The 16,274-nt window shown below is 40.1% G+C and overlaps 2 protein-coding genes across 2 annotated transcripts in view; one reads left to right on the forward strand and one right to left on the reverse strand.

Moving 5' to 3' along the window:
* Window positions 1-16,274, reverse strand: part of LOC134825413 (uncharacterized) — a 146,966-nt gene that overhangs the window by 114,970 nt on the left and 15,722 nt on the right. The window contains exons 20-25 of the mRNA XM_063837589.1: window positions 16,004-16,162; window positions 15,097-15,207; window positions 12,600-12,704; window positions 937-1,055; window positions 638-714; window positions 298-410 (exon numbers count right to left, since the gene is read on the reverse strand). Of these exons, the coding sequence (XP_063693659.1) occupies window positions 298-410; window positions 638-714; window positions 937-1,055; window positions 12,600-12,704; window positions 15,097-15,207; window positions 16,004-16,162 (684 nt within the window). The remainder of the gene's footprint in view (window positions 1-297; window positions 411-637; window positions 715-936; window positions 1,056-12,599; window positions 12,705-15,096; window positions 15,208-16,003; window positions 16,163-16,274) is intronic.
* On the forward strand, window positions 9,458-11,228 carry LOC134825461 (uncharacterized). Its single transcript, XM_063837636.1, has 3 exons — window positions 9,458-10,232; window positions 10,337-10,424; window positions 10,694-11,228. The coding sequence occupies exons 1-2, from the start codon at window positions 9,761-9,763 to the stop codon at window positions 10,393-10,395; spliced, it is 531 nt and encodes a 176-aa protein (XP_063693706.1). The 5' UTR covers window positions 9,458-9,760; the 3' UTR covers window positions 10,396-10,424; window positions 10,694-11,228.

A 16,274-nucleotide genomic window follows, 5' to 3' on the forward strand; every position in this document is an offset into this window, starting at 1 on the left:
TGGTTACTAAGTAACCTATATACTTAGTTACTAAGACAAATGGTTACTAAGTAACCTATATACTTAGTTACTAATTCGAATGGTTACTAAGTAACCTATATACTTAGTTACTAAGACAAATGGTAACTAAGTTACCTATATACTTAGTTACTAAGACGAATGGTTACTAAGTAACCTATATACTTAGTTACTAAGACAAATGGTTACTTATAAGTAACCTATGTACTTAGTTACTGAGACAAATGATTACTAAGTAACCCAGGTGCTAAGCTACAAAAGCCAGCGCAGAGTTCACACCTTTAGTATCTATGGTGCTTGTTATCTTCACATCACAAGGAAGCACCATATCCAGGTTAGATAAGGTATGAGATGTTGTGCTGGCGTGTACCCCACTCAGTTCAAGATCCGACCTAGGGGTATTGTTAGATAAGGTACGCAGCACTACGGGAGTTATAAAATATAGCACGTGCACGCTTCTGCACGTGCACGCATGCGCTTCTGCACGTGCACGCACGCGCTTCTGCTATATTGAATATCCACACAAGCCTGCCGGGTGGATATATTGGGGGTATTCAACCTAGATAACAGGTTAGATCTAATGTTTTGCTGTTATAACAAAACTAGTTATGGTGCTGACCTGATGGACTTGTTGAGTTCTCGTCCCAGGGACAAGTCTAGACTTTTAAACCCGATCTCCAACTCACACACTCGCACCTGATGTAGTTACTAGGTTACTAGGTTTGTAGGTTACAAGGTAACTAACTTACTAAGTTACTTGGCTACTAAGTTACTAACTTACTAGCTAGTAGCTTTTGAAGTTATGAGGTAATTAGTTTACGTTAGGTAAACAAGTTTTAAAACGTAATTTTGGAGTTTTGATATACCCACAAGAAAGGGAGGCTATGTAACGACTAATATATGCCAAGTTCCCTGTACCTTGGTCCGCTGAACGTGTATAGTGATGTGATCCAGGGGTAGGGAGACCGAGGAGGAGGAGGAGGAGGAGGAGGAGGAGGAGGAGGAGGAGACTGGGGGATCTGTAGCGTCTTCTCCTGCTTTATTTATTAGTTTCAATATAACATACTAGCACCTTGATAACTGGAAACACACTGGAAACACACTGGAAACACACTGGAAACAAAATATATATATATCTCCGGGCTATATTATTATATCGCCCGATGGTATAGCGGGCTCCCGCTATATCAGCGGGCTGTGAGAGCGGGCCGGGATATATCATGTCTTCTAACTAGCGGGCTGGGCGGTCCTGCTGGCGCAAATATAGCCCGCTGGTGGATATATAGGCCCTTTTAACTAATTGAAACATCTTACATGTGAGAATCGGTACAGGGCGTATGTGTACATTTAACTTTTCAAATTTTAACTTTTCAAATTTATTTCTTTAAACAGCACATTCCAACAATTTGTTAGGGCATATGTCAACATGTGCCCTTTTATTTTATTAATATCAGTAGCAGTTCAGTTTATTGAAAAAGGACTATGTTAATATAAGCCCTTTTAAACAAGGTCAAGAATTGCGCCCGTTGTTTCGTTTTGGCGGACGCTAGATTTCCATTTCACATTTACTATAAAGTATAAGCTCCAATCAGCTCACTTCAGTCTTCATGATAATAATATTGATAAATTATGCATTAAGTACAGGAGACACTTGAAATTCAGTTCAATTGCCAAAGAACTTAACTTGTAAAGCAAAGAACTTAAATTGTAAGCAAAGGTAAACTATACTCGTGTACACATCAATACACTACGCGTGCCACGTACAAATTGGGCTTATAACCTAATATTATACATTACATCGTATACATTAAAACACAGGTGCGCCGCGCATTCATAGATCACAGGCTATCTATACATCACATCTCCGCAAGCAATCCTCGCGCGCGCAACTTTTTCGTTGACATGGTTACTAACGTAAGGACTGACGACATATTCAGACCCACCTACTGCAATCTCCAAAATCCACGTTTTTCTGCAAAAACGTCCATTCGTAACCTTTCACTATTGCCTTTTTTCAAAAGGGTGAAAAGGAAAAAATTGAAGATATTCAATTTTCACTCAATTGACTTTATATTTGGGGATATGGTAGGTATGGTTCCACAGATTTTCGTGCTGGTATAGTTTTTAAAAGGGCCTATGTCGACATATGCCCTTTCTATTTTTAGGTGACGATATGTGAACGACCCCTTAGCGCACATCCGGAAAATCCCAGCCGAATTGGAGCTTAAAATGAAAAATAATCTACAAAAGCGAGTCTCCAAAAATAGAAGCAGCAGCAAAAGATGCTCTCGAAACTAATCACATGAAAATTCTTAAATGGATATTGGGTGTTCACAAGAGAGCAAATAACATATTTTGTTATAGGCCACTAAACTTAGAAATTGAAAGATGGGATAATCAGTTTCAATGAGTGACCATGTTGCGAGTATCTGAACATGTCTTGCAGATATTATTAAGTTGGAGCCAATCTTAGCACGGATCTATCGGATAGTAGTAAGATTTTTAATGCAATAATTTTCTTTATATCCACCCAGTGAAGATTGATCAGGTCATCCTCAAGATGGTCGTGTTAATTTAGTGGAACAACACATTTACGGTCCTGGAGTTGAAAAGCATTACTTGAATAGAAATTTAATCCAGCAGGATTAAATTAACTCCATTGAACTGGAGGGTAAACCGCGGTCAGATGGCTGATAAAGAAACACGTGAACTTTAACCACATGCACTGTTATTGTTTGGACTAAATCTTAAATTACCCTTGAAGAGGTAGTCAGACTAGATAAACGGTGAAAACATTTAAAGATTTATTAGTTCATATGAGCCTGTGTTTGTTCCTGGACCTCATAACACCAACTGGTGAGTAAAGAAGTGAAGCAGGCACGTGCAGCTCCACTGCAGTACCTTTTGTTAAACTAACTTTCTCGGAACCGAATTCTGCCCTTCCCTAAAAGTCGAACAAAAATACAGAGAGTTTTTATTAGTGAACATGCGCTCTAAGAATTTGCACGTGTTGGAGCATTATTCTAGAAACAAAGAGCTTTTATCAATAAACGCACCGGTGGTTTGTCGACATCGTAGGTCCATCGGGCCACCTCATATATCCAAACCCTATTACTTATTCCCTACGATCTTTTTGCCTTGGGCAAGAGTAGGGGAAAAAATGAGTTAGAGATCTGAAACTTTGCAGGGCGTCTAAACGTTGACCAAATCGACTGTAAAAAGTTTCAGGAGTATCGGGAAGTGGGTTTTCTGGAACCCCTGTTTTACAACAGATTGTCGTGAAGTATATGTATGTATATATATCCATAGACACAGTGTTTCGTCCTATTAGGACTCATCAGAATGGCTCAAATCGTCAGGGCTGGTTTTGCTGATGGCGGGTATCGATCCGGCAACCTTACGATTACTGGCTCGGAACCACGACACTGAGCTACCAAGCCCCTAATGATGAGGGAATTACATAGGTACCAGAGTGCTCTACAAACTCATTACGAGTTAGGACCTTTGCATTTAAGCTGAGCGGTAGATCTATTCATTCCCTAGAGTGCTCAAGCTTAGTAAACTAGGCGAGCATATTTATCCATAGACACAGTGTTTCGTCCTATTAGGACTGTATGTATATATATATAGACGCTTTGGCAGTCAATTGCAGTCAATTGTAGCCTACATTCAAGTGTCCGTAGATTCAAAACTCAAAAGTATAAACGATACAGCCATCTAGAACCACAGATCTTGAAGATAATCGTTTACACTTTAGTTACCATTATATTAAAAAATAATTTAACGTCATCATCAACACTTGATGACGTCATCAAATTAGGTGTTTTTAAAACTTTTTGACAAAATAACAATTTTTCAAATCGATTTGAAACCATTAAGGAGTAATTTTATTCAAAATCTGAGGAAATTTTCATCTTAGATAATTGTTCAAGCATTCTGAAAATCTACCGGAAAATTTTCCTACCTTGCTCCTTCATAAAGATATTTGGCAATTCGGTAGTGTGGCAAAGCACGGTTAACGCACGGTTAAGGCACGGTTAAAGCACAGTTAAGGCACGGTTAAGGCACGGTTAAGGCACGGTTAAGGCACAAGGGTTACATAAGGCACGGTTCTTAAGGCACGGTTAACGCACGGTTAACGCACGGTTAAGGCACAAACTGCCCAAAAGCAACCATTATGGTCGCTTAAGGCACGGTCAACACACGGTTAACGCACGGTTGGGGAAAAATAACCTATAAACATACAAGTGGTTAACTAAGGCACATGATCTGAATGTGGCGATCTGTAAATTTTACAGTGCGATTCCCGCTATGAATGTGGCCACATTGCCACCATATGCCCGAGGACTACCTACACTCCTACCCCTCCTTCCCTGACCTGTAACCACTGTAACCGGGCTTGCAGAAGTGGATGGAGCGACGAGCCAGAGGGTCATCAGATGATCGTTGTAGTCGATCCCTGTCAGACACACGCTACTCCTGTAGTCAGACCGACAAGATCGAACCCTGCACCTACAAATTCTCGTACCGCCGCTGTTCGTCCTAGCAGACCTCCTCCTCCTCCCACACCTATTGTTCCTGCTTCCAATCCCAACGCCGCTCCTACTGCTCCTACCGCTCCTACCGCTCCTACCACTCCTACCGCTCCTACCACTCCTACCACTCCTACCACTCCTACCACTCCTACTTTACCTCCATCTGGATCCCCGCCTACCTCTTCCAATGATGCTGTGCCGTGCCTCTACCGTGCCTTATGTAACCCTTGTTCCCTAGCCGTGCATTAACCGTGCCTTAGTTAACCACTTGTATGTTTATATGTCATATTTCCCCAACCGTGCGTTAACCGTGTGTTAACCGTGCCTTATGCGACCATAATGGTTGCTTTTGGGCAGTTTGTGCCTTAACCGTGCCTTAACCGTGCGTTAACCGTGCGTTAACCGTGCGTTAACCGTGCCTTAAGAACCGTGCCTTATGTAACCCTTGTGCCTTAACCGTGCCTTAACCGTGCTTTAACCGTGCCTTAACCGTGCCTTAACCGTGCCTTAACCGTGCTTTGCCACACTACCGAATTGCCAAATATTTGCTATTGAAATTAGTGCTTTTTTGAAGAATATTTTTATAAAAAACACAAAAGTTGTGAATTAGTATTCTCTGGTGTTGGGCCATCCCTTGGATTGTGGGGCTCAATTGTGCTTCCTAAAGGTCTAAATTGTGTTATAAGCTAGTTTTAAAGTTGAAAATTGAAAAGTTGCACACGTGGGGATACGCCCAAATTGATTTAAAATAGCTAAAATCACTGAAAATTGTTATTTTCACGATTTTTATCAACTTTGGAGTCCCGTTGTGATCCAAGTTCTTTTTGAAATCTTCTGAAACTTTGCATGCTTATCAAACTATATATACAATACCACTATGCAAAAATTTACGGTGATTCAATATCGTATGCGCACGCAACGTCCGCTCAAAGTGCACACTTGCGAAAAGTGAGAATTTTGCTCATTCTTGATTTCGAATATATTCTGCTTTCCCACGATATTTAAATGGCATTATATTATATGAATTTAATGTCAACTTGAATGAGTAAAAAGTGCCATATTCAGTCTTTTATCAACAGATATACCTACCTAAACACAAGGAAATGTTTTCAAAGGTAAAATTTCGAAATCGTTGAAATTACCTCCTTATTAATGAAGTTTTGACTGTGTTAATTATCCTGACATTATAATCAAAAAGAGATGATATTTGACCAAAACCCACAATCATGGGTAGAGTGAACCGCTGCCAGTGCCTCTCTTTTCCAAACAAAAGGAAATGATATTAATTTGAGGAACCGTCCGCAAATGCAAATTGATACCGAGAATGAAATCGGTCGCTCGCTTTTCCCGTTCGAATTCACGGCTTACGAATTGTAATAAAGCTTATTGAATGGGAAAAGCGACCGACCGATTTCATTCTCGGTATCAATTTGCATTTGCAGACGGTTCCTCAAATTAATATCATTTCCTTTTGTTTGGAAAAGAGAGACACTGGCAGCGGTTCACTCTACCCATGATTATGGGTTTTGGTCAAATAAATAATTTAATACACATTTCTAGCTGTTAAATTCGGCCTTTATACAGAGGACGTATAGAGGCCGTATGGAGGCCGTATAAAGGCCATGTAATATATCTTTTAAGTGGCCGTATAGAGGCCGTATAGTGGCCGAATAAAAAACCTAATCGCCCAATTTCCCGATGCCGCTGACCTAAGAACTCACGTGGTTATCCGTTATCACTTATCGAATTAGGAAAAACCCGAAATATTTTGTAAATTTATGATTTATCTCTCAAGGATCTTGCTCTCTACTTCTCTAGTAAGTAAAGTAAAGCTTAACTACTAACTATGCATAGTTACTAGTAAACAAAACCGCTTACAGGCTTCGTCTTTATAAAGGCTATTACAGGCATTTTCTGATCGATACACTAGGGACTCCAGATACACATTTCTAGACGTATTTTTGACCGTAGAATCGATTAAAAGTGGTTTTGAAATGATAAGTCTGAGTTTCCCCGGGTAAAATCGCAGAAAAGCGATTTTTGGGCCAGAAAATAGGCCAAAAAACCATGTTTTTTGATATTTTGAGCAAGTTTACTTTGTTACCATGTCGTCAAAATTTGCACGAAGATAGCTAAAACACGGCCGCACAAATTGGTATAAAATAAAACAAATACCTTTTCCCCGGGTAAAAATCAAAAATGTGGTCAAAATGTGCCCTTTTTTGCTTAAATTTGGAATAATTGTCTGCCGTTATAGTAAATTAATCCAAAAATAGTTGTATCGTGTTTGCCTACATTTTTCCTTTTCGAGAAGTACCAAGATATACTTTAGCGAGGTTTGAATATTGTCACTACAAAAGCGTTTTTGACATATTTTCGAGGCGCACTACACGCAATCGGCACCCGCGCGTTCAAATTTCAAACAGCCATAACTCAGCGGGATTAGATTTGTTTTAGGTCATATTTTCACACCAAATAAAAAACAATGTAATCTTATTGCTGACAAAATATTAATATAATTACTCCATTGGCCTAAAACTTAAAGACTGTCAAAGTTTAAAACGCGCATTGGTATAGCACGTGACTAATAAGGTCATATTTATATTTCTTAGCATATTCTTGATCCTTACACATCATACTATTGTGTCCAATTAATGGTTAGGTCTCCAAACTCATATAAGCAGAAAATACGTATTTTTGTCCGTAAGAGCCTCTACTACTTGCTTCTGCTTGGATTAACGTTAGTTATAAATTTCTTCCAATGAATATTAATTCTGCAATAAATATTAATTCATTTTAAATATTAATCAAACCGTTAATCTTGACAATTTGTTGACGATTCCTGATGATCTTGACGATTCCTGACGATTTGTGTACATCTAGAATTTAGATTTTAGGCCAATTTAAGGCAAATCTGTAACCCCTCCCCCTTCCATAATTATTTTTACACAAGCTGTTGTGTAAAAATACACTAACATAATCATTTGGAAACCCCCCTCCCCCCTCGGTTGATAATGATTACGTAATATCGTCACCTACAAATGGAAGGGGAAACCCCCCTCCCCCCTCGGTTGATAATGATTACGTAATATCGTCACCTACAAATAGAAAGGGCGTATGTCGAAAAAAGTCGTTTTGAGATAATGCATAAAAACCTATTTATGGAAATTAACTTTCGGATAGGCATTTGAATTTGATTTCTATGTATCCTAAATGGAAAGAATGACTGGCCTACACTCTGAAAATGTTCCTGAAGCTTTTCAATTAATTGAGGTAATTGATTTAATTTTGACAAAGGCCAATTTAAAACAAAATTCGATACATAGGCCCTTTTAACTAATTGAAACATCTTACATGTGAGAATCGGTACAGGGCGTATGTGTACATTTAACTTTTTAAATTTTAACTTTTCAAATTTATTTCTTTAAAAACATCACATTCCAACAATTTGTTAGGGCATATATTGAAAAATAATCTACAAAAGTGAGTCTCCCAAAATAGAAGCAGCAGCAAAAGATGCTCTCGAAACTAATCACATGAAAATTCTTAAATGGATATTGGGTGTTCAAAAGAGAGCAAATAACATCTTCTGTTATAGGCCACTAAACTTAGAATTTTAAAGATAGGATAATCAGTTTCAATGAGTGACTATTTTGTAAGTATCTGAACATGTCTTGCAGATAAGTTAGAGCCAATCCTAGCAAGGATCTATCGGATAGTAGTAAGATTTTTAGTGCAATAATTTTCTTTATATCCAGCCAGTGAAGATTGATCAGGTCATCCTCAAGATGGTTGTGTTAATTTAGTGGAACAACACATTTACGGTCCTGGAGTTGAAAAGCATTACTTGAATAGAAATTTAATCCAGCAGGATTAAATTAACTCCATTGAACTGGAGGGTAAACCGCGGTCAGATGGCTGATAAAGAAACACGTGAAGTGTGAACTTTAACCACCTGCACTGTTATTGTTTGGAGTAAATCTTAAATTTCCCTTGAAGACTAGATAAATGGTGAAAACATTTAAAGATTTATTAGTTCATATGAGCCTGTGTTTGTTCCTGGACCTCATAACACCAACTGGTGAGTAAAGAAGTGAAGCAGGCACGTGCAGCTCCACTGCAGTACCTTTTGTTAAACTAACTTTCTCGGAACCGAATTCTGCCCTTCCCTAAAAGTCGAACAAAAATAGAGAGAGTTTTTATTAGTGAACATGCGCTCTAAGAATTTGCACGTGTTGGAGCATTATTCAAGAAACAAAGAGCTTTTATCAATAAACGCACCGGTGGTTTGAAGTAGGCTGATAAGTTGACATGGTGCAGTGTGGGGAGGCCCTGTGAAACAAGCTGCGCCGGTAAGACTGCAGTAGTCAGAGAGCCCTGTGGAGGCGGGATTGAGGAGAGTTACGAATATTATATAAGCAGCGGTCTGAGGTCCAGATATCAGAAGGTAGCCTCAGTTTTATTGGACCGTATCGTTATGACGTGTCAACTGCCAACCGGCAAGTTCCCATGCAACAACAATCAGCATCGTGATTGAAGGCAGGGTCATTTTATAATTGCTTGGTTTTTTACCTTAGAGTTGTTATAACCCCAATTTAATGTATTATAGATTTTTCTGTAATGTTCGGCATTTTGTTCAATTTTAATCAGGGTTTAACTGTATTCGGTTAAGAAAATTAGCTAATAGCTACTATTTAACTACCAATGATTGGGTCATCTTCTTGTTAATTTAAACAGACAAGTAATAATTAAACAATTAGGGTTTAAGTTAAAATAACAACCATATTTATAAATGATCAGTATTCAATATTCAGTAATCTTAAACCAGGATCATGTTTTTGCAACTCGTAACAGCTCTGCTAGCCCTCCATTGCACCATCCCCACTATATCGGCATCAGAGAGATCCTTACCAAAGGCACTGCAGTTCGGTACCGGACGTTATGACAACGTAAAGTATACATATATAGATATTAGCCAGGTTAAACACGCCCTAACGGTATGTTCATGGGTTAAAAAGAAGCTGACTGGCCTCTATAGATCTTGGTTTAACTACAGAACGTCCACACACCCTTACGAGATCCTAATATCAGATGCTGGCCACTACAACGTCATTCACAACACCAACAACGACCTGAGAAGTGCTCTTATAGTACCCTTCAACACGTGGACTCATCAATGTCAAAGTTGGTCAACAAGCAATGGGACAATGAAGACCTACTATAATGGTACTCTGATAGGGTCTAAAAATGTTTCCTCAGCTCCATTAGAAGAGGGAGGTCACCTCATTCTGGGGCACACTTACGACTACCGTCACACACACGCATTCGGAGGGCAGCTGATGAAACTAAATATCTTCGGAAAAGTGCTCAGTCAAGGAGAAATTACAGAGTTATACAACGCTGGGAGATGTTCCGATGTAGAAAAGAAGCACCAGGTCAGGTACATCACCTGGGAGAAAATCCTGAGTCTGCGCAGAAGTGGACGTGTCACAGAAGTGGACTCTGGGTGTGCTGCTGAAGAAGAAGAGGAGGAAGAAGAGGAGGAAGAAAAGGGGGAAGAAAAGGATGATAATGAGTGTACTGACAGTATTTTGGACATACTCTATGATCAGACCTATTTTAACCAAACACTGACCGCCGAGAAACTTGCAAAAGTAAAATATGTTTGGAAGATGATGGGTAAGTGCATGTTTTTAAAAAAACCATATTTTTATTTATTATAACTACGTTATTGTACGTGAAATAATTCATTTTATGCAATAATCTGAGTTATTGATTTTCAGATCGTTTTGTCGGTTCGATGATCAGTTCGATGCCAGTAGAGGAAGATGACAGCAGCTAGAGAACCGAAGCAAGGGGGAGCATTAATCGGTAAGTTAGAGGAAGATGACAGCAGCTAGAGAACCAAAGCAAGGGGGAGCATTAATCGGTAAGTTAATTTTTGTAATATGCAATAATTATGTATGTACTAGTAATCATAAATTCAGTTTGCTGATTTACAATTATCAGATTTTTTATTAGTGTAAATATTACTGGTCATCACACCAATGAATCGTCTCTGGCTTGTAAATTTTCTCGTATTAATAAACTACACTAGTGAATTAAAGTTAAACCACTATTAATCGATATCAAACCTTCAGGTCCAACTAAAAAGTACTGTGTTCTCCCAATGGCTGTCTGGTTACTAATTTGGAAACAAGGATCTACTTTCTCTGATACGTATCATGGGTCTGATGTCAGGGTTTTTAACCGGTTTTCAGAACAGTAACCCGTTTTAGAACATTCTTAACAATTGTTATTACAATAGTTATATCGACCCTATATTTTTAACAATAGTTTTATTATCAATTATTGGCATTTTGATGTCAGGTATTTGTTTTACGGACCGGTTGTCATTGCAGTGACACATTTTAGAACATTTAGAACATCAGTTTATTGACCCCTATACTATTCAGTTGAGACTTGAGTGCCATTTTAGAACATTTTTGATAATTATTTTAATAATGACTCTTAGTTGATAGAGCCAATCTTGGCGAAAACTAGTATCTTATTAAGATACGTTTAAAAAAATTCTTAGTCTTACATTAAAAGTATGGTAGGTGAATTGACAATAATAATATGTTATAGGGAACTTAGAGATTTTTCAACATGAATGCTTTTATCAATTATGATTTGAAACGATTTAAATTTTATTCGCGGAAATCGTATCATTAATTGGTTCAAATATATAGCTGGGTTAAATGGGGATCAGGGCTTTTTGAACCCGTTTCCATAACAGTAACCCGTTTTAGAAAATATTAAAATTTTATTATAGATAATAAACTGTTTAATTTGTTCAAATACAAGCTTTCATTGCTTTTAATTCTGATCTGAATTGTGTAATATCTATATTATAGAATACCGATCCTAAAACAATAATGGGAGGCATATCTCTGGTAAATTATGTGGTTTTCAACATAAAACTGGTCCTCTTATAGTAGTCCATCTGTACAACTGTGTACAAGACATTAGAGAGAGTTCTGATATTATTGTGAAATAAGGATTATAAAATTAATTGCTTGGTATGACCCTGCCTTAATGGTAGCGCTATCTGGATTCTAGGATGCAGGCGCCGTATTAAGTTGAGATGTAGCAGATCAGGATATTGTGTTTAGAGCAGCTCTCTGTATATAATACTACGATCTTGAATTTACTGAGTATCGGAAATACTAACAAGAAATGCGGCCGCTTTTCTTTTGTGGATGGCCGCTCAATTTCCCGATCCGTGATGGAGTATTTTATCATATTCCATAATCCATATCACCTGGGGACCCCAGTCTTTACTGTTTATAAGCATGCAAATATGGCGGAGTGACAGGCCGAGCGCCGCCCAGTTGATATAATTCTATATTGAATTTGAAAATCGTGTATATTTCTATGTAACCATATGTTTATTGTTTATGCAACCTGACACGGATCTGTGCAAAATAGTAATACTAACTCAAAACATTAATACTATGCTATCAATTAGTCCCTAGCGGGATGCGTACATGGTGAAATTAACAATGTACTTGAACATTTCAGCACCGCGCGCCAACAATTGTTTAATTCAGATAATCGCGCAAAATAACTTTGCGCAGGCAGACACGTGGGCGACACGTACGCACGCACGCACGCTCGCACGGTCGCAAAGCTACCATATCCAAAAAAACCTCGATCGCTAACCCTTGTCCTTGACTCTTTTGTGCCTTCGGCACTTTGAGTCATGGATCGGGAAAAAATAGTATGAGACCAAATACCCGTGTAGGGGCCATATAGTGGCCGTATAAAGGCCATTATATAGAGGCCATTATATAGAGGCCGTATAGAGGCCGTATAGAGGCCGTATAGTGGCCGTATAGAGGCCAAACCTAATCGCCCAATTTCCCCACACTGGAAACACACTGGAAACACACTGGAAACACACTGGAAACACACTGGAAACACACTGGAAACACACTGGAAACACACTGGAAACACATTTGGTATACTGTTTTAAGTAACTGCTCTACAGTGAGATAAACTAACCAAACTGAAGACCCCCAAGTTTCCTAGCGGCGGATAGTAAGGGATCCAGATAACTTATCTCCGCTTCAACCTCTACATCATGCCTAACTTCCATCTTCAGTTTATCTGAAAATAGTTGCGGTTAAACAAGACAATGCGTATTTATTATAAACTAAATATTTTCACAATAATCTTTAGTGTTACCATCCCCAAGATCTCTTTGATCTTAAGTGAGAGAGAGAGAGAGATAGAGAGAGAGAGAGAGAGAGAGAGAGAGAGAGAGAGAGAGAGAGAGAGAGAGAGAGAGAGAGAGAGAGAGAGAGAGAGAGAGAGAGAGAGAGAGAGAGAGAGAGAGAGAGAGAGAGAGAGAGAGAGAGAGAGATAGAGAGAGAGAAGTGATTTCTCTGTTTAATCAATAACAGTAACTCTGGATAACACTCAAGAGCTCCCACGATTATCTTCACATTCAACAACTTCGCACGTATACTGATCCAGCAAGTTGAATAGCACTGAAACTACTTGACACTTTCGTGCAGCTTAACTCGTGCACTAATCCACTTTCTAGTATGTTAAGCTTCTCCTGCTCTCTCTCCAGCTCTCTCTCTCTCTCTCTCTCCAGCTCTCTCTCCAGCTCTCTCTCTCTCTCTGTTTTAAAGTAACTGTAACCACACTATTGCTAGTCTCCATGTGCCGTGCTTACGAACACAGTAACAAGCGACAAGCACTGCTATCTTGCTATCTAGCTGCAATCTCACTCTTCCTGAGTTTTGTTACGTTTTGTCTGCTGTGCTTTCCGCCTCGAGTTTTGTATCGTGCGGGGGAAACGATAACCAGAAGTGAAAGTGAAAGTGAAAGTGAAAGAAGATGGATACGATGGAGTTTGACGACAACCTATTGACCAAATCAAACGACATGAACGATATCCCCATAGAAACGCACATAGCATTCGACATTCTGATGATAATCTTCATAATCCTGTCCCTGTTCTTCAACACTCTGGTATCTAATGTGTACTACCGTAACGGCCACATTATCACCCACCAAGGTGTACTGGTTATCACCCTCATTGTTTCTAACCTGCTCTGGACAATAGGAATCTTCCCTTTCTCTCTAGCCGCTGGTCTGGTACAGGACCCAGAGGAGGAGTCTCTGAGTCAGGGGCTCTGGATATTCCAGGACCCAGTGTGTGGAATAGTAGGGTTTGGGAACGCAGTGGTTCCTCTAGGTAAACTCTTCACTGTCATCCTGATGTTGGGGGAGCGAGCTGTAGCTATCCTTCTGGAGCCGCATTACAAGAAGATAATGAACAAGTGGCTGTTTGCTGGGTTCGTGTTGCTGGCCTGGCTCCTTGCTTCCCTCTGTGGTGTTATACCACCTGCTCTAGGTTTCTACTCTGATATCTCCCCGGGGAAGGGAACCTGTTTCCCTCCTCTAAATGTGTACGCTGCACTTGTGTTCTACATACTGTTCCTGCTAGGAGGGGTAGCTATCATCCTCCTCATCTCCAAGAAGAGAGAGAGGGAAGAGGATACGGACCCTGTCCCTCTGCCTCCCTCCGCTCCCACTTACTCCGCCTCTATCCAGACAGTAGGAGTAGGCAGGAAACAACTCCGAGCCTCACAAGGCAAGATAGTGATCGACTACGAGCGAGGAAAGTTCGAGACTATCTCCTCCCCTGCCTCCAACTCGTCCGGTATCGTGCTGAAGTCTCCTCTGAAACAGGAGCTGACTTCTAAACCTGACAAGGACCTGGTGGATTACGATCTGCACACAGGGAAGAGTAAGATGAGTAAGGAGTATAACGGAGTGCTGGCTCTGTTCACCCTCTACGCAATAGTGTACCTCCCCTTTGCTATCTGCAGTGTAGTAGCAGTGCCAGTAGGGATAGATAACGTGGTGACCCTCCTCCTCTACAGTACTACCTGGCTGGAACCCCTCTTACTACTCCTCACCAGGGTCCTGCTCAGGAGGGCCATTGATAGAATGTGTTTTGAGGTGTGCTGTGTGGAGCTCCAGTGCTGTGTCAGCAGGTAGGAGGTGAAAGTGAAAGTGAAAGTGAAAGTGAAAGTGGAAGTGAAAGGGAAAGTGAAATGTCATTATGGACAATAAGGGCGGCAACGGCTTGGTTACAACAACACACCAAACGTAGAATGGACCAATATCAGCGAAGTAAGAACTTATAACAGAGACTGTGTATAAGAGACAGCAGACGGACCTGCTGATGAAGCTGTGAGAACTGTGAGATTACATTTTTAGTTTTGATAAACATTATGATTTCAGTTATTCTTGTGATAAAACTTTGTGTCTCATTTGTCCTAACACCAAGGATTATACAATTGAAGGCCGGGTTAGTATTAGTTTCATTATATTTCTAATTGTAAACCCACTTTTATTCATAAAGCACGAAATTCTAAAAATATGACCGTAAGATTCAGTCTCACAAAGCCAACTTTTATACTCTTCATTTCATACAAATTTAATAAATAGCAATATTAACAACAAAATATAATATTATTACCTGTTTTGTAGTTGTTCTCTCTACACAAGGTTATAAAGGGGGTGTGGCGGTTTGGAGGAATTGTGCTGAACACTTTCACCGGACACTTCAGATCACCGTCATAGCGCACTCCTGGGGTCAGGGTGGTTAACCTGGTTACCTGGTAACCGGTCATAGCGCACTCCTGGGGTCAGGGTGGTTAACCTGGTTACCTGGTAACCGGTCATAGCGCACTCCTGGGGTCAGGGTGGTTAACCTGGTTACCTGGTAACCGGTCATAGCGCACTCCTGGGGTCAGGGTGATTAACCTGGTTACCTGGTAACCGGTAACCTGGTTACTGTTAACCTGGTAGCCTTGTAACCTGGTAACTGATTACCTGGTAAACTGGTAACCTGGTTACTAGTCATAGGAAGCTTGATTGAAAAATATGCTTCAAAGATACAGGAGGGATAAAATCGCAAACATTATCTAATAAAATATTCGAATTATTTAAAAGAATATGTTTATATTAGTTAATTAAGGTTGCAATCTAACCAGTAGAGTCAGTAGATATATTAAGTGTGGCGGTGAAGAGAGAGAGAGAGAGAGAGAGAGAGAGAGAGAGAGAGAGAGAGAGAGAGAGAGAGAGAGAGAGAGAGAGAGAGAGAGAGAGAGAGAGAGAGAGAGAGAGATGTTAGTTAATTAAGGTTGCAATCTAACCAGTAGAGTCAGTAGATATATTTAGTGTGGTGGTGAAGAGAGAGAGAGAGAGAGAGAGAGAGGGGGGGAGAGAGAGAGGGGGGAGAGAGAGAGAGAGAGAGAGAGAGAGAGAGAGAGAGAGAGAGAGAGAGAGAGAGAGAGAGAGAGAGAGAGAGAGAGAGAGAGAGAGAGAGAGAGAGAGAGAGAGAGAGAGAGAGAGAGGTTAGTTAATTGAGGTTGCAATCTAACCATTAGAGTCAGTAGATATATTTAGTGTGGCGGTGAAGAGAGAGGCTCTGATGACATCTCCAGCGGGAAGGGAGCACGCGGACAAAACACCCTGTTCTACCGTACATTCTAGCAGACTTAGTAGCTCTAGCTCTTCTGATACCGGGATAGTGTAGTGTCCTGAAACAGGGAGGGTTAGAGAGGGTTAGAGGGAGTTAGTGTCAGGGTAAATAAGTCAGAGTGAGTGTTTCCCTTAATAATGCCAACTCACCTGCCCCGGATATCTGGTCCC

The sequence above is a fragment of the Bolinopsis microptera genome, chromosome 13 (assembly GCF_026151205.1).
Source record: "Bolinopsis microptera isolate Bmic1 chromosome 13, MBARI_Bmic_1.0, whole genome shotgun sequence".
Lineage (NCBI taxonomy): Eukaryota > Metazoa > Ctenophora > Tentaculata > Lobata > Bolinopsidae > Bolinopsis > Bolinopsis microptera.